This window comes from Hemitrygon akajei, chromosome 1 (assembly GCF_048418815.1).
Source record: "Hemitrygon akajei chromosome 1, sHemAka1.3, whole genome shotgun sequence".
NCBI classification, from domain to species: domain Eukaryota; kingdom Metazoa; phylum Chordata; class Chondrichthyes; order Myliobatiformes; family Dasyatidae; genus Hemitrygon; species Hemitrygon akajei.
Window position 1 is genome coordinate 119,631,457 of NC_133124.1, and position 24,832 is coordinate 119,656,288.

General features: G+C 40.8%; 1 protein-coding gene across 1 annotated transcript in view; it reads left to right on the forward strand.

The window, feature by feature from the left end:
- Window positions 1-24,586, forward strand: part of ctdp1 (CTD (carboxy-terminal domain, RNA polymerase II, polypeptide A) phosphatase, subunit 1) — a 322,423-nt gene extending 297,837 nt beyond the window's left edge. Inside the window, exon 13 of the mRNA XM_073050724.1 lies at window positions 23,670-24,586. Within this exon, the coding sequence (XP_072906825.1) occupies window positions 23,670-23,805 (136 nt within the window). The 3' untranslated portion in view covers window positions 23,806-24,586. The remainder of the gene's footprint in view (window positions 1-23,669) is intronic.
- Window positions 24,587-24,832: the final 246 nt, after the last annotated feature.

A 24,832-nucleotide genomic window follows, 5' to 3' on the forward strand; every position in this document is an offset into this window, starting at 1 on the left:
GCCAGAGTACCCACCACAGAAGTGCCACAAGCTCTGGCACAGAGACACTAATCATGAAGGATCAACATCAGTGGGTTGGATGTGTGGTCCGGGTGGAAGACAACCCCCTTCCAAAGATGGCATTCTTTTCCAAGCTGGCACGTGGCATCAGAAAGCAGGGAGACCCCACAAAGCGCTATAAAGACCACGTGAAATTGTCCATGAAGGCATGCAATATCCCTGAGACTGGTTGGGAGGCTTTGGCCAAAGACCACAACGTCTGACGCAAAACTGTGTGCAGTTTTGAGCTCCTTATTTTAGAAAGTATGTACTGACATTGGAGAAGGTTCAGAGAAGATTCACAAGAATGATTCCAGGAATGAGAGGGTTACTGTATGAGGAACGTCTGGCAGCTCTTGGGCTGTATTCCCTGGAGTTCAGGAGATGAGGGGGGATCGCATAGAGACATTCCAAATGTTAAAAGGTGTGAACAGTTTAGATATGGCAAAGTTATTTCCCATGGGAAGGGTTTCTAGGATAAGAGGGCACAACTTAAGGATTGAAGGACGTCCTTTTAGTACTGAGATGTGGAGAAATTACTTTAGTCAGAGGGTGGTAAATCTGTGGAATTTGTTGCCATGAGCAGCTGTGGAGGCCATGTCATTGGGTGTATTTAAGGCAGAGATAGATAGGTTCTTGATTAGCCAGGGCATCAAAGGGTATGGGGTAAAAGCAAGGGAGTGAGGATGACTGGGTGAAGTGGATCAGCCCATGATTGAATGGCAGAGCAGGCTCGATGGACCGAATGGCCTACTTCTGCTCCTATATCTTATGGTCCATCCATTAACCCACCCCCACTACAACATCCACAGCATCTAGCCTCACTTTATGTACATATGTATAATCAATCTATGTATATAATCTGCCACAGACTGCAGCAGAGGACAGGTCTATAGATATATTTAAAGCAGAGTTTGATTGTTTCCTGTTTGGTCAAGGCACCAAAGGATATGGCTTAAGGCAGGTGTATGGGGTTGAGTGGGATCTGGGATTAGTTATGAAGGAATGGCAAAGCAGGCTCCATGGGATGAATGGCCTAATTCTGCTCCTATGTCATATGGTCTTATGACAGCTACCTGTACATATGTTTTGTAGGATTGCTTTTATATTTTATAGTTTTTTTAATTGTGTTCATTATTCATATTGTGTTCTTCTTTATGCTGCATTGGATCCAGAGTAATCCTTTGTCCTTTGCCCTTGGGTACTGAAGAATGGCAATAAACAATCTTGAATAAGACATGTTCTGTAATCAAGGCAACATCTTGGTAACTCTCCTCTGTAAAACGTCTTCATCTTTTTTACAATGACACAACCAGAACTCAACACAATATTCTAGAGTGTGGTCTGATCAGTGTTTTACAGAGCTGCAATATTACCTTGCAGCTCTTGTCAGCACAGCATGTACACCTTCTCAACCACTTTTTTTCACTGGTCCAAATCATACATTAAAACAGCTGTGGCTGAGGTAGATCATGAAAATGATCATTCTCAGGTGAAATTGTGCTCATCAGGAAGGTGGCCAAGGGACCTATGTGTGGAATTCACCTTATTCTTAATATTTTCCCCAAGCCACTCGTGTACCTAATATTGTGACCTACTGTTACTCATCTGCCTTTATAAATTGAAACTTATGAGCTTCATGCACACCCACAAAACGTCAAGGAGTGCTTTGCACAAAGTTTTGCAGAGAGACCTCACATAAAGGGCCAGCATTCCAAGATCGATACCATTCCCCACATCCATTTGCAATGGTTAGGATAATGAAGTCAGGGTTATCGAACATCATGTGTACCCTTTTCATGAAGATTTCATTACACTGAGCAACAAAAATTTTGCTTCCTGATTACTTTTGGTTGGGTGATTTCAATTCATAATTCAAGTGAATTAAAATGTTGCTCACAGTGTAAGCTGAAAGATTTTCTATCTTCTCCAGGCATGCCTGGGCATACTTACATAGGGCTCATGCTGCGTGGCAGGACAGGTTTTACAAAGGCTATAAATTTTGTGAAGGATTTTGATATTTGAGACAGATGTTCCCCAGAATAACTGATGTCAAAATTAGGGAAGGCATTTTTGTTGGTCCACCAATCAAACAGGTCATTAATGACAGGCAATTCGAAGAACTTCTAATGGGACCAGAGAAAAAGGCATTCAATAATGTTGGTGAAAATTTTCTTGGCAACTACAGAGCACCAAACTATGTGCAGCTGCTTGGCAGCATGCTTCAAGCATACAAAACCAGAAAATGCAACGTGTCATGAAAGATTCATTTTCTGCATTCCTGTTTAGATTACTTCCATGCAAATCTTGGTGCTGTCAGTGATGAGAATGATGAAAGGTTTCAACAGGACATTGCAGCTATGGAGAAACTGTATCAGGGCAACTGGAATACATCAATGCTGGCTCAGCCACTGAGTACAAATGGAAATCATTAATAGCATTTTTACCTTAGTTGATGCAAAGCATCATCGCCATCATGCAATTAAATGCATTATATTCAACAGAAGTTAACTTCTTGTTTCTCCAAATTCCTACTTGATACGGGCACTCAAATTATTTTTGTGTTCAGCTTCAAACAGTCTATCAGAAACAAAAAACTTCTAAGGAAACAATGCTTTTGAAAAGATTTGCTGTCCAGTGTTATTGTTTGCTTAAAGTGTGTGAAGGAAAATTTTTAACACACTCTAAAGCTAAGGAAGTGGTTTTTCTTCAATAGTCCCCCACAGTTAAAGTGTAACTCATACATCTTTGCAATTTAGACACTGGATGTTTAAACTAGTTGTAATTTGAGCCAGTTATGTTATTTATTACAAAGCCCTTTCATTTAATTGTGAAGCAATGCCTATGTATTCCTATTTTTTTCATTCTTCCTTCTCTCTAAACCTCCTGTCATTGTGAGCAATTTCTTTCAAATGTTTTATTAGTTTATTTCAGAATTGATTTAAAGAAAAATTCGATTAAGTTAATGTCACTTTTGTAATGTCAGCAAGCTTGGTCATCTTTCCTCATGACTTAGATTTCTGTCATTGTATATCATTCCTTGTCTTCTTAAAAGTCAAAATATCATTACAGTTTTGACAGAAGATTGTCATCCTGTAATGTTAACTCTTTTTCTCCCATGTATCCTTAATGACTGACCATTTCCAGCAAGATCTGTTTAGATTCCCAACATCCACATCCTGTTGCTGCTGTATCTGTTCAGGATCTTGGATAAGTTTCAACCAGTATCTTATTTGCCATCAAGATCAGTGTTAGAACATCGAACAATACAGCACATGCATGAGTGGGCTCTTCAGGCCACGATATTGTCCTGTAGTAATGAAGCAATGGCACCTAATTGAACTAAGGTCTTCAGCGTGCTCATAATCGATATCCCTCCATTCCCTCCATGCCTCTATGTACCCTGCCTGTTCGTCCACCATCATTCCTTCTAGAGTATTCTAAGCACCTACCATTCTCTATGTTAAAAAAAACTTGCCCTGAAGCTTCTACCGCGTCTGCCCTCAGCCTCCGCCATTCCAGAAAGAAACAACCCAAGTTTCTCCAACCTCTGCTTATAGCTTGTACCCTCTAATCCAGACAGCATTTTGGTAAATCTCTTCTGTACCCTCTCCAAAGCCTCCACATCCTTTTTATAATGAGACTACCAGAATTGAATGCAATACACCAAATGTAGCCCAGCCAGAGTTTTTATACAACATTATTTTTTGAATGATTACCATTTACAATTAGATATTACTTTATTTTTTCCAATGTATATCACTTCACATGTATTTGTATTTAATCTTTAATACTTCAATTCTTCAGAAAATTGACATCCAAATATTAGTTTATACTAAATATTTATTATTACATTCTTAATACATCTCCAAAGTGATATCCATTGTGGATGGAATGCTAAAGTGTTTGTACTAATTGTTGTGTTTGGATAGTTGGCATAGTAATACAAACCCGTGAACATATTCCAGTGTTGTTCTGATGGTTGGCTCAGAGACTGTGAAACTGTTCTTGAAAAAGACCAGCTGTTTGAGTGGTAGTGTGGAATCTCAAACGTGCATTTAAGGTGAGAGGATGAAAGATGTGCCAATCAAGTTTTTTTTTTAAACATATACTGGTAGGTACCTAGAATGCACTGCCAAGGATGGTGGTGGTAAGTCTTTCCCAGAGTTAAATGCTGGAAGCACTCAACAGCTCAAGCAGAGAAACAGTTAACGTTTCAGGTACAGTCCCCTTTATCAGAAAGATAGCAAAACAAGTTAGTTTTCGGTAGGAGTGAAGGTGGAGGGGGACAAATGGATCAGAGGGAGTACTTTGATGGGGTAAGATCAAATGGGTTAGTGGACTAGGTACTAAGACATGATACTACTTTTCCTGTGTATCAAGTAACCCCAAGTTTTTGATTTTGCTTCCTGGGGTTAAAGGTCACAGTTTTCATACACCGTAGCTTCTGATTTTTACTTGTGGTTGGCAGGGATCAACAAGGGGCTGGTTTCCCTGATCCCCATATGCATGCTTTCCCATTGAGAGGTGGCAGTGATGCTGAGAGAAAGTTGCTGTCTTCCATTAAGCAGATAATAAAAATAACAGTAATGAACAGGGAGCCTGACTAATGCTGCACTTGAGCTAGATACAACAAAAATCTTTGTGATGGACAATTACCTGCTTACAGTGTGCTTCAGTTCCCACTGAAGGTTGAGTGGCTTCGGATTGGGTTGAAATATTCCTGTTGCATAGCAACTTGGCAAAAGGACTGCTGCAAGTTGAGAAAATAAAGTAACACAAGTGACAGTGTTCTGAAATTAGTCACCTGGCTGGCTTCTTTCTAATAATCCTGACCCCATAAATAACCATGCATTGTCTAATTGTCTCTATTTCAACAACTTGCTCTCATAAGCAATCAGCTTATATCAGGTCAAAATTCATTCAGTCTTTGGTGTGCAGTTCATAGTTAATTATGTCCATAAACATTATCCTTTAATGTTTTCTATAACTGTGCCTAGTATTCAATGGTAGTTCCATCTTATTTTTGTAAAAACAAAATGAGAACTGGTTTGTGTCGATTTAGCAAAATGATTAAATCCTTTGTATAACTGCCTCCAACAAACGGAAGACAAAATTGACGTCGGTTCAAGAGGCATGATGAAAATAATGCATTAAAATGCTTATGTATTAAACATGCTGATTTACTACATTAGAACCAATACAAATTTATCTGTTGTATTTCATTTCCTTAAGGGTTAAGGCAGCTTTTTGTCCATAATAGTGAAATGCATTATAAAACTGCAGCTCATTAATAGGAGATTCTTCCAGATTCTAAATTAACTCATAGTGAATTTTCTGGGTTTGGATCCTTAAAGTAGTACCTCACAGCTGGAGGACTTCTCTTTTTCTCTGTTTACCTTGGTGTGAGCTCTTGGACACACACACACAGGAGAGTAGGAGCTGGTTGTGAAACACATCATAAATGTCGAAAATGCTAGATGTAGAGTTGGAAACAGGCCATTCAGCCCAGCCCTTCCATACCATTCAGTGTGTCCAACTGAGTGAGTCCCATTTGCAAGTATTTGGCTCCTATCCCTCTGAACCTTTCCTATCCAAACATCTTCTAAATGTTGATATTGTACCTGCCTCAACCACTTCCTCTGGCAGCTCATTGCATATATACACACACCACCCTTGGCATGCAGAAGTTGTCCGTTTTCAATATTTCCACTCTCACCTTAAACAGATGCCTCACGTTTCGGTTCCCTTTCCCTGTGAAAAAGATTGTGTGCATTCACCCTGTCTCTGCTCTTCATGATCTTATACACCTCTGTAAGATCACCTCCTACACTCCAAGACATAAAGTGCTATCATGCCCAAACTTTACCTGTAACTAAGGTGCTCGAGTCTTGGCAACATTCTTGTAAGTCTCAGTTATCAGCCGGCATCCATGGGAAGAGAAACAGAGTCAAGTGTTCTTCAAAACAGCTTTTAAAATGCCTGTAGAATGGCACAGCTGGTAGAGCGGCTGCCTCACAACTCCCGAGACCCAGGTTCACCCCTGACCTTGGATACCGTGCAGTTTCCTTGTTTTTCTACAGGGTGTCCAGTTTCCTCTGACATCTTAAACATGTGCAGGTTAGTAGGTCAATTGGCTGCTGTTGTGGGTGGGTTGTAGAATTTGTGTGTAATTGTTGAGAATCTTGAGAGAATAAAGTGGGATTAGTGTAGGTTTATTATAAATGGGGCTCGATGGTTATCGTGGACACAATAGACAGAATAGCCCTGTTCAGTGATGTATCCCTTTACTTGAAATATTTGTCTGTCTACCTACCAATGCTGCTTGACCTGCTGGGTAGATCCTGCATTTCCTGTTTCCATTTTAGACATCCAACAGCTGTACTTTTTGGCTGCAATAACCGAAACAAGCCACCCCACGTAACTGGGAGCTCCCAGCCAACATTTGATATGCTGTCATGCTCCACCGCCTCGAAATTTCAGGTGATATGAACCTGCGTGCTCTGTTCTTGAATTCGCACCCCATACTTTGTCAAATGCTCCTTGGCTTGCCAACATTCAACTTTTAAATTCCCAGGTTTGTTTTCAGATCCCACCTTCACAGTAGTCTAAACCCAAAATGGGAACATCCTCAGCAATTGGTGCCTGTCGTCTTGGCTGGGTTATCTGTGATTCAGAGCTAATACTGGGTGACAAGGGTTGCCTTGGCAAAGCACTTAATTCACAAAGTGCTTTATTCCACTCATCTATCAAATGCAAAGTTATTCTTAAGTAATTTTACATTATTTTTGGCTCTCAGACACTTGCACAAGGTTATTGTACCATTAAATGCATCTGGGCTGAAATTCAGTTGCAATCCTGAAAGACTGAGTTGAGAATTAAAGCCGGGGCCCTGTTGTTAAACTCTGAAGGAGTGTTGAAGATTAATCCCTCACTCAACACACACAAAATACTAGAGAAACTCAGCTGGCCAGGTGGCAACTATGGAAAAGAGTACAGTCAACGTTTTGGGCCGAGACTCTTCAGCAGGACTGGAGAAAAAAAGCAGAGTAGATTTAAAAGGTGGGGGAGGGGAGGGAGAAACACAAGGTGATAGGTGAAACCGGGAAGGGGGAGGGGGAAGTAAAGAGCTGGGAAGTTGAATGGCGAAAAAGATGCAGGGCTGGAGAAGAGAGAATCTAATAGGACAGGACATGCCCATGGAAGGAAAAAAGGAGGGGGAGGAGCACCAGAGGAAGATGATGGAAAGGCAAGGAGATAAGGTGAGAGAGGGAAAAGGGGATGGGGAATAGTGAAGGGGGGTGGGGGTGTTACCGGAAGTTTAGAAAATGGATGTTCATGCCATCAGGTTGAAAGCTACCCAGGCAGAATGTAAGGTCTTGTTCCTCCAACCTGAGTTATGGTCTCATTGCAACAGTAGAGTAGGCCATAGGTAGACATATCTGAATGGGAATGGGAAGTGGAATTGAAATGGATGGCCATTGGAAGATCGCATTTCTTCTAGTGGACAAAGCCTAGGTGCTCAGTGAAGCAGTCTTCCAATCTACGTCAGGTCTCACCGATTTACAGGAGGTCACACCGGCAGCACGGAAAACAGTATATGACCCCCAACAGACTCACAAGTGAAATATCACAACGCCTAAAAGGACTGTTTGGGGCCCTGAATGAGAGTGAGTGAGGAGGTGTAGGGGCAAGTGTAGCATTTGTCCCACTTCCAATGATAAGTGCCAAGAGGGAGATCATTGGGGAGGGATGAATGGACAAGGGAGTCACTTAGGGAGTGATCTCTGTGGAAAGCAGAAAGTGGAAGGAAGGGAAAGGTGTGTTTGGTGGTTGGATCCTGTTGACAATGATGGAAGTTACAGAGAATTATGTGCTGGATGTGGATGCTGGTAGTGTGATAGGTGAGGACAATAGGAACCCTGTCCCTGGAAGGGTAGTGGGAGGATGGGGTGAGAGTAGACTTGCATGAAATGGATGAGATACAGTTGAGGACAGTGTTGATGGTGGAGGAAGGGAAGCTCCTTTCTTTGAAAAAGGAGGACATCTCTGTTCTGGAATGTAAAGCCACCTCCTGAGTGCCGATGCGGCAGAGTCAAAGGAGTTGAGAAAAGCTGATGGCGTTTTTACAAGTAACGGTGAGAAGAGGTATAGTCCAGAAAGCTCTGAGAGTCCATGAGTTTATAATTGATAAGCTGTCTCCAGAGATAGAGACAGAAACATCAACTGTACTCTTTTCCATAGTTGCTGCCTGGCCTTTTGAGTTCCACCAGCATTTTATGTGTGTTGCTTGGATTTCCTGCATTTGCAGATTTTCTCTTGTTTAAGATTAATCCCATGTTCATTTATCCCAAAATAAACCCTATCAAATTGCAGTTGAGGGAGCTTACAGTGGGCCATTGTCTACAATAGTCAGTACTACTTCCCTGCCGACAACACCATTTGGAAAGATATTCAGGCAACTAAAGGCACTTGCAAGGTAAATGCTTTCCTTTCCCTCTTCTCCCTGGCACCTGAAATTCTTATGGAAATAATTTGTGGTGGTTGGTAAAAGAAATGCTCACTGAGCAGGATGCTTATATAAATGTGTGCACAGCACCAAGCAGGCCCTTTCAATCCAGCTCAGCCACGCCAGTTGTGGTGACCACCCACATGGCCTGTATTAGGCCCATATTCTTCTACGTCTTTCCTATCAAGTAAATAGCCAAATGTCTTTTGAACATAATTAAGGGAGATTCGATAGAGGCTTACAAAATTTTGAGGGATCGAGATAGGGTAAATGCAAGGAGGCTATTTTTCTAACTGAGGTTGAGGGGGACTACAACTAGGTGACATAAGTTAGGGGTGAAAGGTTTAAGGGGAATATGAGGGGAAGCTTCTTCATTCAGAGGGTGGTGAGCGTGGAATGAGCTGCCAGTGCAAGTGGTACATGCAAGCTCGATTTCAAAATTAGAGTGGCTTGGATAGGTACATGGAGCCATAGTCATACATACAGCTATGGATGACTATGGACTGGGTGCAGTTTGATGGGGCTAGACAGTTTAAATGGTTTAGCATGGATTAGATGGGCTGAAGAGCCTGTTTGTGCTGTACATTTCAATGGCTTTAATTGTACCTGCCTCCAGTATTTCCTATTGCTGCTCACTCTAGATATTTGCAACCCTCTGTGTGAAGAATTAATGCCTCAGTTCACCTTTATAATTCTCCCCTCTCACCTTAAGCTTATGCTGTCTAATTCTGGACTCCCTCCGTCCTGGGGAAAAAGATTCTGACCATCTATCCTATCTATGGTCCCTCATCATTTTATAAACTTTATAGTTACTCCTCAGTCACTGGTGTTCCAGTGAGAATTGAGACCATTTATTTTTCTCTATTGTTTGAAATGTTTTCACCTTTAACTTGATGTCCAATCTGAATGTGGTTCAGCAAAGTTCACAGCATCTCTGTACCTTTAAATTTAGCCATTTTTTATTCATGAAAGGCTTGCATTCCTATAAAATATTTGAGGAAGCAAAATTTTGTAAATCAGAAGGCTGGGCTAAAATTTATCATTGTCAATACAAGTACATTTCTGCCTCTGTATTAATTATACTGCAAAGTAGCTTTGAAAATTGAAAACGTGAAACCTAAGGGAGTCAGTATTCTTCAGAGGCCTGATAGTGAAAATTCATAAAATAAGTGTTTATAAAATTAATTAAATATTGTACCTCCTGGTATCTGTTGAGGCGTTCCACTGTTACATTCAGCTCTTGTTCTGAAGGAGTTTCTTCTCTTGCAGTGTTACTGCCATTGATCTTGAGTCCTGGATCATCCAAAAGATATTGTGACAGAGGAGAAGAACGAAAGAAAATCTTGTGTTTCTTAAATGCCTTTAATCTGACATCAATCCAAAGTGCATTATAGATGCCGGGTGTATTCACTGTTGACAAAAAAAAATTGATAGGTCCCCTTAAACAGCAACATGATGTTTGTTGAAAATAAGTGTACAGTATCTAGTACCCATGGGATTATTCCTTTGGCGTTATATAAAGTTAGAAAATAACTTTAATTAACTTAGAAAATAACAAATTGCTTTTGCCAACTTGTATAAGTTAGAAAATAAACTGCCTCAATTAAAGAAAAATCTGGTATTCTAAGCATTAATTTAAGAAATAGTTTTTTGACAAACAAAATTAATTTCTTTTAATTTTTCAGAAGAATTGAACTTCATTGCAGTTAAATACATTGCCAGTAAAAATATAATTGCTATTTTATCGCAAGTGAAAGTTTATTACTTGTGATATATTTTTGCCACAAATTATTCTCTCATATAGTCATTAAAAGGTTGTGCTGTCACTCAGAAGAACTGTATGCATTTTATATAGCATTGTAGATTGAATAGATTACTGCTCCTTTTAGAGCACGGTAAAACATAATGTATATTTGTGCAAAACCTAATGTATAGCTGGGCAAAAAGAAGCACAATCATGGTTGTGCAAGGGGTGGTCCATGGTCTTCTGAGGTAGGAATTGGTTTGTGTAAGTTCATTCACTGATTTCTAAAGTATGCATGGAAACTTTAGTAATCTGCATCTGACCATTATCTGACTCTCTAGGTGACACGTGCCCTGCTCTCTGTCCACTTACTGGAGCCATGGCTGTCCCACGCCCCTTAAACTTACCTGGTTCTATTGGTTATGCTCCCTCGAAAAATTGGAATTGGAAATTCTTTGGAGTATTATGCTGCAAAATAACATCCAATAGTTCGTAATATCAGCTTGGCTGACACAATTAGAGCCTCAAGTGTGCCGAATTAATGGAGTTTTACTGGTATTATTTCCATAAGATATAGCAGTAGAATCAGGCTATTTGGCCCATTGAATCAGCTCTGCTATTTCATCGTGGTTGATCCATTTCCCTCTCAGCTCCAATCTCCTACCTCCTCCTCATAACACCTTATGCCCTGACTAATTTAGAATGTATAAACCACTGCCATAAATATGCACCATGACTTCACCTTCACAACCACCTGTGGCAAAGAAATTCCTCCTCATATCCTTTCTAAATGGACGTTCCTGTATTCTGAGGCTGTCTTCTCAGGTCCTAGACTCCCCACCATAGGAAACATCCTCTCCACATCCACTCTATTGAGGTCTTTCAACATTCGATAAGTTTCAATGAGATCCCCTCTCTCATTCTTCTGAATTCCATGAAGTTCTAGAATCCATCAATCAGTTCTCATATGGTAATCCTTTCATTCCTGGAATAATTCTTTGAACCTCCTCTGAATCCTCTTTTACTCTTTATACGTCTGAAGAAACTTTTGATATCCTCATTAATATTACTGGCTAGGTTATCTTCAGATTCCATCTTTTCCCTCTTTATGACTTTTTAGTTGCCTTATGTTTGTTTTTTAAAGCTTCCCAATCCTCTTAACTTACCACTAATTTTTTTCTCTATTATATGCCATCTCTTTGGCTTTTATGTTGGCTTTGAATTCCCTTGTCAGCCAGGGTTACATTACCCTGTCTTTAAGATACTTTTTCTTTGGGATGTATTTATCCTTTGCCTTCGGAATTAGTCCCAGAAATTTCAGCCATTGCTACTCTTCCGTCATCCTTGCTAGTGTCCTCTTCCAATCAACTTTGCCAGCCCCTCTCTTACCTCTGTAATTCCCTTTACTCCACTGTAATACTGCTAAATGGGATTTTAGCTTCTCACTCAAATTGCAGGGTGAATTCTATCATATCATGATCACTGACGTCTAAGGGCGCCTTTACCTTCAGCTCTCTAATTAATTTTGGTTCATTGCACGACACCCAATCCAGAATAGCTGATCCCCTAGTGGGCTCAACCATGAGCTGCTCCAAACAGCATTCTTGTTAAAATTCTGCAAATACCCCCTCATATGATCCAGCACCAACCTGATTTTTCCCAGTCTACCTGTATATTGAAATCCTCGATGACTATCGTAACATTGCCCTTTTGCCTTTTCTATTTCCTGTTGTAATTTGGAGCACTCATCTTTGCTACTGTTCAGAGGTCTGTATATAACCCCCATCAGGAGCTGTTTCCCCTTGCAGTTTCTTTGCCTACCTACAGGGATTCTACAGCTTCCAATTTTGTATCACCTCTTTCTAAGGATTTTATTTCATTTTCTACCAACCTCACCCCCTCTGCCAACCTGCTGCCCTTTATATACAGTGTGTATCATTGGATGTTAAGCTTCCAGCTTTAATCTTCTTTCAGCCACGGCTCAGTGATGCCCACAAAGTCATAACTGCCAATCTCTAACTCTGATATCTTTATCTACCTTATTCTATATACTGTGTGCATTCAAATATAACATCTTCAATCTTGTTTTTATCCCCCTTTTATATTGCACCTCATCCCACTCACTGCAATTTTGCCTTATCATCAGCCTGTCCTTGCTAGCAGTCTCACTACTCACTGTCTCTGTTTGTATACCAGCTGCCCCATCCTCAGCCCTATTACTCCAGTTCCCATCCCCCTAATACATTAGTTTAAATCTCCCCAGCTGCTCCAGCAAACCTGCCTGCAAGGACATTGGCCCCCTTCTGGTTTAGATGTAACCCATCCCTTTTTAGCAGGTTGAAACTTCCCTAGAAGAGATTCCAATGATCCAGAAATCTGAACTGCCACTACACTAGTTATTCAGCCATGCATTCACCTGCCAGATCTTTCTATTCTTACCTTCACTGGTGTGTGGCGCAGACAACAATTCAGAGATTACCACCCTGGTGATCTTGCTTTTCAGATTTCTACGAAGTTCCCTAAAATCTCAGGACCACCTCACCTTTCCTACCCATGTTATTGGTACCAATCTGTACAGTGCCAATAACAAGTATTCACACCCCTTGGAAGTTTCCATGTTTTAGAACACTGAATCACAGTGGATTTAATTTGGCTTGTTTTTGAGACTGATCAACAGAAAAAGACTTTCATGTCAAAGTGAAAACAGATCTCTACAAAATGATCTAAATTAATTACAAATATAAAACACAAAATAATTGATTGCATAAGTATTCACCCCCTTCAGGTCAGTATTTAGTAGATCCACCTTTGGCAGCAATTACAGCCTTGAGTCTGTGTGGATAGGTCTCTATCAGCTTTGCACACCTGGACACTGCAATTTTCCTCCATTCTTCTTTACAAAACAGCTTAAGCTCTGTCAGATTGCATGGGGATTGTGAGTGAACAGCCCTATTCAAGTCCTGCCACAAATTCTCAATTGGATTGGGGTCTGGACTCTGATTTGGCCACTCTAGGACATTAACTTTATTGTTTTTAAACCATTCCTGTGTAGCTTTGGCTTTATGCTTGGGGTCATTGTCTTGCTGGAAAACAAATGTTCTCCCAAGTCGCAGTTCTCTTGCAGACTGCATCAGGTTTTCCCCCAGGATTTCCCTGTGTTTTGCTGCATTCATTTTACCCTCAACCTTCACAATCCTTCCAGGCCCTGCTGCAATGAAGCAACCCCACAACATGATGCAGCCATCACCATGTTCACGGTAGTGTTACGAACCCCGTAACTAGATTACTTACCAGCAAAGATAGAGACGTCCATTGGAGTCTGATGATACTATTTTTAACAGTATTTATTAGCAAAAATACACAAAAATATATCAATGCAAATATACAGATAATATACGTCGTCAATACTAAACCTAAAAGTGCGGGTATAATAATAATCAATAAGAAATAAGCTCTATCGTTGTCTAGGGGATAATGAATTGTCTGATGGAAATATAAAGTTCGCTGCAGTTCACACAGGCTGCCCATTTGGGTGTCACTGGGTTGCAATTGTTGGAGAGAGAGAGAGAGAGAAAGAGAAAAACTTGCCGCCTTTCCTTTATGATTTCGATCCGTCAGGTGTCTCGTTGTCGTGGCCGTTCAAGTGTGACCTCTCCTTTAGCTAAACCGTTCTTCCGTGATGAGCCCGCCACCCAGGCAAGGGAGGACGCACACGAGCTGCCACCGGCTTTCACTATAAAACGCTATCACGGGATTTCTAGCGTTTCTCCTGGTGCGTCTAAAGGGGTTGTTCCCCAGACCCCTCTTTTATCCTCACTCACGGGGTCTCAGATGTCAATCAGGTTGGGATGATGCAATCCCTCAACTAGACCACTCTGGTTGTCCCCTGAGGGGTTTCAATGAATAGAACAGTACTCAGTACACAATTCCTTCTCCAACAGACAATAGCAGTAGTCAGTGGTTCCGTTCCGCTTATGTCAGGAGACATTCCAAACCTTGTGTATTCTGTGTCTCTCTCTCTCATTACTGACATGATGTGTATCTCTCTCATTTCCTGGGTCTCAGACCTGAAATAATAGCGATCTTGCGATTCTCAAAAAGGAGGGGGGGGGCGGGCATTGGCGATTCGGGACCCTTCTGCCCATCAGATTTGCTCCACATTCGTAACAGTAGGGACAGAGAGTTTTTGATGATGTGCGGTGTTCGGCTTACGCCAAATGTAGCATTTAGTCTCATGCCGAGAAAGCTCAATTTTGGTTTTTCAGACCATAGGACCTTTTTCCAGCTGACTTCAGAGTTTCCCACATGCCTTCTGGCAAACTCTAACTGAGATTTCAAGTGAGTTTTTTTCAACAGTGGCTTTCTCTTTGCCACGCTCCCATAAAGCTGTGACTGGTGAAGCACCCGAGTAACAGTTGTATGCGCAGACTCTCCGATCTCAGCCACTGAAGCTTGTAACCCCTCCACAGTTGTCATAGGTCTTTTGGTGGTCTCCCTCACTACTCCCCTTCTTGCACGGTCACTCAGTTTTTGAAGATGGCCTGCTCTAGGCAGATTTACAATTGTGCCATATTCTTTCCATTTCTAGGTGATTGACTTAACTGTACTCCAAGGGATATTCAGTGACTAGGAAATTTTCTCGTGTCCATCTCCTGACTTGTATTTTTCAATAAACTTTTTGCAGAGTTGCTTGGCGTGTTCTTTGGTCTTCATGGTGTAGTTTTTTGCCAGGATACTGACTCACCAGCAATTGGACATCCAGATACAGGCGTATTTTTACTGCAAGCAATTGAAACACCTTGACTGAACATGGTGATCTCCATTTAACTAGTTAGGTGCTTTCTAGAACCTAGTTGGCTGCTCCAGTGATGATTTGGTGTGTCATATTAAAGGGGGTGAATATTTATGCAATCAGCTATTTTGTGTTTTATAATTAAAATTAATTTAGACCACTTTGTAGAGATTTGTTTTCACTTTGACACGAAAGTCTTTTTCTGTTGATCAGTGTCAATTAAAAGCCAAATTAAATCCACTGTCATTCAATGTTATAAAACAATAAAACAAGAAAACTTCAGATGGGGGGTGAATACTTTTAGACACTGTAGACGGCTCCTGGCTGCTCACCTTTAGAATGCCATGGACCCGATCTGTGACATCCCTGGCCCTGGGAGATGGCATACCATCTGGGTCTCTGTTTTGCAACCACAGAATCTCGTCTCTATTTATCTTACAATGGAATCTCCTATCACTACTGCTGTCCTCGACACCTGTCTTCATTTCTGAGCCGCAGCACCAGACTCAGTGCCAGAGAGCTTGTCACTGCAGCTTCCACACCCCCCCGCCCCCGACCCTGGTAGGTCATCCCCCTCAACAGTATCCAAGCCGGTATATTTATTATCGTGGGGAATGGCCTCACGGGTACTTTGTACTGGCTGCTCTGTCCTGACTGTAATTCACAGAAGTCTAGAGGAGATAGTGCTTGCTGTGTCTGCGGTGCTGGTTATGTTTCCCAGAAAACAATGGAGACTCCATTTTAAAATCACATCAATAGAGACATAGCTGAGTTTATGAAACAAGCTGTATAGACGCAACTTACTTCCTTCTGTTTGAGAAATGTGTTTAAATCATGCAAGTAGAATTTTTCTGATATTTCTCAAAGTTAATCTGGGCACATAATGCACACTTTCATAGTTACTGCATCCTTAAACACAACATTCCATAAACTGACATTTAATCATTATTTACTGGAATTAATACAACATTGAAACAGTGCAAAAGTTTGCAGGTGCTGGAAATCTGAAATCAAGAGAAAATATTGTGATCTCAGCAGGTTGTGTCCAGTCTCAAAATTGAGCTGTATTTCCTCCCTCCACAGAAGCTTCACGGTCTGTTAAGTACCCCCAGCAATTTTTGTACTCGAATCTGTTGTAAGTCATTTTGTCTCCCTTTCCCAATTATCTATTGTTAATTTTGATATTGAAGGAATGTGCACATTTTCTGTATTTCAACCTCTTCATTTCCCGAACTTCCTCCTTCTGAATTATTTACATGATTTTGAAAGCTTTTGAAATAGAAAGCTGTTGACAATGGTAGAATGATTGATGCTTTTAGGAATATAAGAGCTTGAAACAGTAGCAGGTTTTTCAACCCTTCTTGCTGACTCCACCACTCAGAGATCATGGCTGATCCTTCTCGCAGTCGTCCCATTTTCCACTGATTCCTATATTTTCCAAAATACTACCAATCTCTTGTTTTGAATAACTCAGTAAATGAGTTTCCACTGTCCTTTTAGATAGGGGATTCCAAGGATTCAAGCAATGAAATACTGCAGATGTTGAAAATCTGAAATGAAAGTCAGAAAATAACAGAAATGCTCAGCAGGTTGAGTAGCATCTGTGGAGCTGACATTGGAATCAAAAACCTTTTGTCATAACCAGGAAAAGTTAGAAGTGATAATTTGCAAGTTGCAAACAAGTGGATGGGACTGGGTAGTTGAAGAGAACAAAGGGAATTTCTGTGGTTATATGAAGAGAAAGAGAGAAATGATACTGGTTGAGAGAAGACAATGAAATGTTATTCGCCAATCTACACTATATGGAGTAGATTTAAATAGAAAGAGACTTTTTCATCTTCACCAGCAGCTTAACTCCCCTTCTCACAGCATCATTCCATGCAATGTATTAACCTTTCCCATCTTCCTTCTACACATCCAAACATAAGATTTTCAGTATCCCAATAAACCAATAGTTGAAGTTTATTACCATGGCGTAAAAATCCAAGATATAAATTCCATGTTGTTTAGGTGCTCCAGAGCAGAGTGAGATTGTGTTCACTGTAGATCTATTGTGGTAGAGGGCAAATTTGTAGTGGGTTCAGGTCCTTGCTCAGGCAGGACTTAATTCTAACCATAACTAACCTCTCAAAACATTATTATGGTAGATGGGAGTGCTACTAGTAAATAGTCATTGAGTCAGCTCACTCTGCTTTTCTTGGGCACTGGTATGATTGCTGTGCTTTGAAAAGAGGTGGGAACCTCGGACTTCAACATTGAGAGGCTGAAGATGTCCTTGAATACTCCAGCTGGCTGATCAGCACAGGTGTTCAGTACAAGCCAGTACACCATCAGGGCCTGATGCATCTCTCACGAAAAATGTTCTGACATCAGCCTCAACATGTTATTATCATATACACTGTTTACTTTTAGTTTCATGCGAGCAAGGAATTTTGTTGCTCCCTGGTAACAGTAAAGTAAAGCAGACTAATCTGAATCTGAAAAAGATAGAACTGAGTACTTTCAAAATGGCAAAAAGCAATTGTTGAATCCCTGTTTAATTTCTGATCCTTGGGGTTCTTCCAGGAATCAAGAATGATGAGTGGTCTTAATTCAACGATCTCAGTTCATTTTGGAGTATAAATGAACATATGAATACTAAGCAAACTAAATAAAAAGCTGAGAAACATGCTAAGCAGTGTAGAGCCTAAAGAATAAAGATAGTACTTCTGAAAAATCTATCACTTTTATAGATAAGAGAAATTCCTTAGATAGAAATGAATTTGTTAATAGGCTACATAATTAAAACAATTACATCACGTGGGTAATGTGCTAATAATGTGCCAGTGAAAGATGAGAAAGGTGATAAACCATTAGTTTAGCTGCTATACTGCTTTCTACTAGTGAATGTGAAAAATACATGAGTTTGTTAAAAAAGTACAAACCTTATAAAAGTATTATTAAAAACATAGAGGTTTCCATATATTATCGCAAGGAAGAAGGAAGTTTTGGCCTTTATATCAAAAGGACTGGACACAAAATGATGAAGCCTGCAACATGGCCAAACCACATTGGCAGAATTGGGGGCATTTCTGTGTAGAGCTTGGGTTCAGAACACATTGGGTTCAGGTAACAAAAATTCATGTACTTGGGCTCAGAAAGGATTCAGATCAAGTCTGAGCAGACCTCTCATTTTGGACCCTGCATTTTTGTTCTTCAAAGGAGCACAGTTGCAGATTCCTCAGGTTAAATTTCAAGTGAATTATCATTTAAGCTTTTAAATTCCAAGGAATATAAAAGCTTAAATGATAATTCACTTGAAATTCTAAAGTTGTTAAAGGTCAATTGGAGGGAAACTACTTCCCTTGGGGAACTGTAAAAGGTGGCATTGTCGAGCTTTTCGGAAGTGAGTTTGGGAAACATTTCCAGGTGCAGGCAGTGGAAGGTGTTTGCAATTGATCTAGTCAGAGCTGCTGATCCCAGCACTGAAATTGATAACCAAAGATGTATAAGAAGACAGGGAAATGATCTTAAGACAGGATAGTAGTAAGTCTCAATGAGTAGCAGTTTGCAAAGTCTCAAAGTAATAAAATTGTTATTCTTCCCAAATTTGATGAGCAGTGTATTCCAGTATTATCCATCATTGTTGAGACTTTCTGTTCCATATTACTGTAAAACTTTTAAGAATAAGTTTACCCTGTACTTATTATGACAGGCAGTAAAATTACTTCTGTATGCCATTGAACTGCCAAAAATAATAGATCTCTTTTTTTTGTGTGAAGCTTAGACTAGACTTGTAACTTACTGAATATCTGTAAGTTGGTAGGAATTCCTTTGGGCAGGAACAGCCCACTGAGGGAAACGTTAGTCATTTGACTAAGATTAATTACTAGACAAGAATTTCAGTGGCACTGTGATGTTGGTAAGGTGCACATTGTTAATTCAAGGTTAAATTCCCCCTTATAGGGAAAGTCTTATCCCCTTGGATTAGTACAGAAGAGTTACCAATCCATTTCTAAAGTTGGTTCTGATGTTCCTTAGTATTGTCATGCTGATATGGAAAATGACAGTAGTATACGCTTTTTGTTCCCACTCTGCTACTCTTTATGACTGAAGACTGACTCTGTTAGATGACACAAGCTAACAAGCAAAGCACATTAATGTCAAAAATACTGCAAGCTTCTAGGGATCTGAAATTTTAAACAAAAAACAAAAACAAGATGGAAATACTCAGCAGGTTAAGTAGAATCTGCAAGGAACCAAAACAGTTTACGTTTGACCAGAAGTCCTGGACCTGTAAGGTTAAAAATAAAAACACAAAATGCTGGCAGAACTCAGCAGGCCAGACAGCATCTATGGGAGGAGTTAGTGACAACGTTTCAGGCCGAAACCTTTCATCAGGGTTTCAGCCCGAAATGTCATTACTACCTCCTCCCATAGATGCTGTCTGGCTTGCTGAGTTCTGCCAGCATTTTGAGTTTTTATTTATTTCCAGCATCTGCAGATTCACTCATGTTACCTGTAAGGTTAATTCTGTTTATGATGTGCAGAGGGATCTTGGAATCCAACTCCATAGCGCTCAAAGTGGCTGCACAAGTTGATAGGGTGGTTAAGAAGGTGCCTTTATTAGTTGAGCCATTTTGAGTTCAATATTTGGAAAGGTATATTTTGCAGGTTTATAAAACAGTGATTGGACCAGATCTGGAGTATTGCATTCAGTACTGGTTGCTCCATTATTGGAAAGGTGTGGAGGCTCTGGAGAGGGGGCACAGAAGAGGTTTACCAGGCTGTTGCCTGTATTAGTAAGTATAATCTACAAGGAAAGAGTGGACAAATGTGGGTTGTTTTCTCTGGAGTAATGAGGTTGAGGAAAGGCCCAACAGAAGTTCAGAAAATTTTTAGTCATAGAGAAGACAGCTGGTATCTTTTTTTTTTCCCTGTGGTGAAAATATCTAATTCTAGAGGGTAGGCACTTAAGGTGAGAGGAGGAAACTTCAAATGAGATTAATGCGGCAGATTTTCTTTACACAGAGAGTGGTGGGTGCCTGAAAAGTGTTGCCAGGCATGGTTGTGGAGGCAGAGGTGTTTAAGAGGTTCCACGTGGAAATACAGTGATTGGAGGGATATGGACAATGGGCAGGTAGAAGGGATTAGGTGTCATAACCTTCATTAATTTGGCATGGTATTGTGGGCCAAGCAGCCTATTCCTGTGTTGTACAGTTCTGTGCCTTGTTTCCCTTTCTATGGATGCTGCCTGCGGAGTATTTCCATCATTTTCTGCTCATTACCCAAATGAGCTGGAATCCTACTATCCCAGATAATTCCACTTGAGCCCAGTGTTCAATCCATCACATGTATGCCTATCCTACTGGTAATTCCAGCTTCCATAGCTGCATCAGCTCAAGTTTCAGGAGGCATCAGCTGTGCTGATGGAACCAAATGGGACAACATGAACTTCCTTAGTTCGGAGGGTGTGAAATCTGCCTGCTGATTCTGTGTGGGCTTAAACCTGATGCCTGCCTGGCCACTCCTGTTGAACTGGAGAGGGAACATCAACCACCAGGATGACGTGTTTTCATTGGAGAAACAAGAGGTTGTTGATGTTGGAATCTGGATCAACAAACAATCTGCTTGAGGAACTCTGTAGATCAAGGACAATCAGTTTATCAACAGGATTGACCACATTTTGGGTTGAAACTCTGCATCAGGACTATTTATTTAGTTAGTTAAGTTGAGTTTGGTGTTTTCAATTAGCTTTTCATTGTGCCTGATGCACTAGCTGCTTCTCTTCCCACAGATGCTGCCTGACTTCTTGAGCTTTTCCAGTATTTTCTGTTTTTATTTCAGAATTCCAGCACCTGCAGATCTTTTTGTTTTCACTTGTGAATCTGTTGTAGTGTTAAATGTAAAAGAAGGTTTCCTTTAAAGAAGACACTACTATTTACGATTGGTAATGCTAATACCTGATGAGACTGGTGGACGGGAGTGAGTCCTCACCATCTGTTAAAGCCATTCTATGACTGTGGAAGGCTGTTTGCTGAGATGGCCTCTGCATTGTACTCAGACACATTGAAATGCCAACAGAAGACATCGCTCACACCGGACAGGAAGATCTTCTCCTGTGTAGATCCAGTATAGATTAAAAACACATGAAAAAATGAATAGAACAGACTGTTTGGCCCCTCAATCCTATCCCATGGTTCAGTCTATTATTACCCACTGGTGTTTTTAGTGTAGCAATGAAGATCCTCCATCTCTGGTGGTGTTCATCATGTCAGTAGCTTCCTCTCAGTTTTCACTACTGTCAGTCATGCAGGTTCCGTGTGTAGAATCTGGAGTAGCATCGCACTCAGATGCAGAAGGATTCTTCTTTGCTGTTTCCATAACAATGGAGTACCGGTGGAGCACTCTTAGTCTGGCCTCTACCTCTACCTGTTTGGCATGGGTGACCCTACCAGGAGCCAAAACATAACGCTTTGACTCTAGCCAGCGTAACTCTCTGGGCCATTGAGGCACACAGCCTTCAAGCCGCAACAAGGTTGTGGTCCTCTTGGAGGAGGTCTCAGTCTGATCAGGGTTAATCTATGCTGACCTCAACTCCTCTCTGCCAGGCTCTCTATAACTTTCAATTCCTTGATCTTTTGGCCATTTTTCCATCTCCACCTTAAATATGCCCAATATATTTAGAAACATATTTATGTAAGAAAAATATTTTGTAAGTTTTATGCACATGTTTTATCCATTGTTAATAACTTCAAAGCTTAACAGCACTGGGCTAAAGGGAGGAACTTCTCCCCAGCATCTATTGATAAATGGTAGATCTTGACCACCATTTGCTGCTTTGTCTGCACACTTGGTTCAAAGTTGATGAAATTCTTTCAGAACTGAGTATCTGTTAATTTTACAGATGTATAATGGAAAGCATCTGATCTTGAGGCATCACGTCTTGATTTGGCAACTGCTTTTCCCAAGACCACAAGAAATTTGTACGCAGCCCAGTCCATCATGAAAACCAGCTTTCCCTCCATGGACAATTCCTGTTGCCTCAGGAAAGCTACCAACATAATCAAGGATCCCTTCCACCATCTCATTTATTCTCTCTTCTCACCCCTCCCATCGAGCAAAAGGTCCAAATGCTTGAGAACACCAGGCTCAGGGACAGCTTTTATTCTGTTGTTATCAGACTCTTGATTGGACCTCTTGTGTATTAAAGATGAACTCTTGAGTTCATAATGTACCTTGACATGACCCTATCACTTGTCTACTTGAGTTGCACTTTCTCTGTAACTGTAGCACCATATTCTACTATATTCTGCATTCTGTTTTCTCTCTCCCTCTGTACTACTTCAGTGTACTCAAGGGTGGAATGATCTGTCTAAATAGAATGCAAATAAAGTTTTCTCCACTGTATCTCACTTGCCCCATCATTGAGATGTACCCACAACCAATGATCTCACTTTAATCTCATCATCTCATGTTCTCATTATTTATTGTTATTTATTTATATTTGCATCTGCACAGTTTGTTGTCTTCTGCCACTGGTTGTCATTCATTGATCCTGTTATAGTTACTGTTCTATAGATTTGTTGACTATGCCTACAGCAAAATGAATCTCAAGATTGTTTATGGTGATATATATGTACTTTGATAATAAGATTTACTTTGAACATGTGACAATAACAAACGATTTACAAATTAACTTGGAGCACTTGGAACTTTGGTAATGTGAAACCAGCAGATTTTCTAGAGTCTTGGATGTTCCACCATACATTTAGTTCACTTTTTTTTTGGATGTCGCACAGTAGAACCAGTGAGTTTTAAGAGAGTATAGCAACAGGAACCCTGTTGAGTTTAAAGGGAGAGCAACAAATATCACCAGGTGAGCTTGACTCACAACCAGTGCAATTTCCAAACCATCAGATAAAGGTTATTGAGTTTTACTATACATAGTGAGTCCAACTGCTGAACAATAATCTTGCAGACCTTTAAAGTCTGCAGGGAAAGACAAATTTTTTCTTTAACCCAAACAGGTTTTTATTTGGGGGAAGAATCACTAGTAATAAACCTCAGTCACCCTGCACTCTTCAGTGAAATTCATTGTGTCTGTCTCTCTCTCCCTCTCTCTCTCTCTCTCTCTCTCTCTCTCTCTCTCTCTCTCTCTCTCTCTCTCTCTCTCTCTCTCTCTCTCTCCCTCTCTCTCCCTCTCTCTCCCTCTCTCTCCCTCTCTCTCCCTCTCTCTCCCTCTCTCTCCCTCTCTCTCCCTCTCTCTCCCTCTCTCTCCCTCTCTCTCCCTCTCTCTCCCTCTCTCTCCCTCTCTCTCCCTCTCTCTCCCTCTCTCTCCCTCTCTCTCCCTCCCTCTCCCTCCCTCTCTCTCCCTCTCTCTCTCTCCCTCTCCCCCTCCCTCCCCCCCCCCCATTCCTGCCTCCAGCTCCCTTTCGGCCCTCTCTTTCCCTTTTCTTTCTGTGTTTTTATTCTGAACTGATTTGCCAGTGTTTCTCTTTCTCCCTCCTCTCTTTTCCCCTTTTCTCCAGGAAACCCTGGAAGAGGCAGGTGTGTGTTTATATTAATTCTCTGTCTGTAATGCGCCCTATTTTCTATTCCTGCAGGGGCTGCAAGCGTAAGTTAGAGGAAGATGGAGCTGCCAGCGATTCCAGCAAGCTCTCCAGCAACGAGGATGACAGCAGCTCGGAAGCTGACGAGATGGCAGCAGCGCTTGAAGCAGAGCTGAATGATTTCATTTGACGCCGTTGTGGGTAGACAATTTATTTAATGCGACAGATCTTGGACTCAGAAGACCCTGGAATGTTGTAAATTTTTTTGCCACCTTAGAAACTTTATGCCAGAACCAGTAACTAGATTTCAAAACTGAAACTTCATGCTTTTTACAAGGGAACAATATTCTGAGTTTCTTTTCTTATTTTAAATGTAAAATTGTTGGGTTGGGTTGGGCTGAAGTAAAGGGGGTGGGGTTGATAAACGGGTTGTGGGGTATACTTCTGGAATGTAGTACTATTACATTGGGTTGGTGTACTAAGCCAAAGAACGTAGAGATCATCGGCAGCTCCGTATGAGAGTGAAAACTGTGTGATCTGTTGACATCGAATAATTCTTCATTGACCCTCATTTGACTGTGGACGTGAGCTATCAGATTTTTGGGCGGGTGGGCAAGGGCTACCAAGATTCGATTCAGTAACTAGTTTGTTTCATTTAATTGTTTTTAAAGAGAAGTTGGGTTGCGGACTAGTTGGGTTCTTCAGAAGAACATTGTGTAGATTTTTATTCTGACCTCCTGTGTAATGAGTGACTCTGGCACAGTATCCTGTGCAACCATCAGCTACCATAAGCTTTTCTCCCTCCATTCTCTATCAATTTCATGCAGAGAAGTGTGGCTAGGATATCCTAGTTAAGGATTTTATTTTTTCTCTTTGTTTGCAGAACCAATGTAAAGTTTTTGTATATTCAATTTCATATTTGACACACAAAGATTTCTTTCATTAAATAAAGATTTAAAAATTATTTTGTACATGTGGTGCAGGTGGTTTTCCTTCCTGGGACGATGTTACCTCGTATATTTCTGTACAGTACAGGTGCTATGAGCATGGAAGTGGTTCAATCATTCCACAGCCACTCAGGTTTGATGATCATATTGTTGTAAGTGATGAAGATCTGTCTTATGCCAAGGAAATGTACTCTTCATTTTCCTAAGGAAGTTACCCTGCTCTTATTGAGAGAAGTTGCTGTAGATTCTCTTTCCTTCATTTCTTTACCC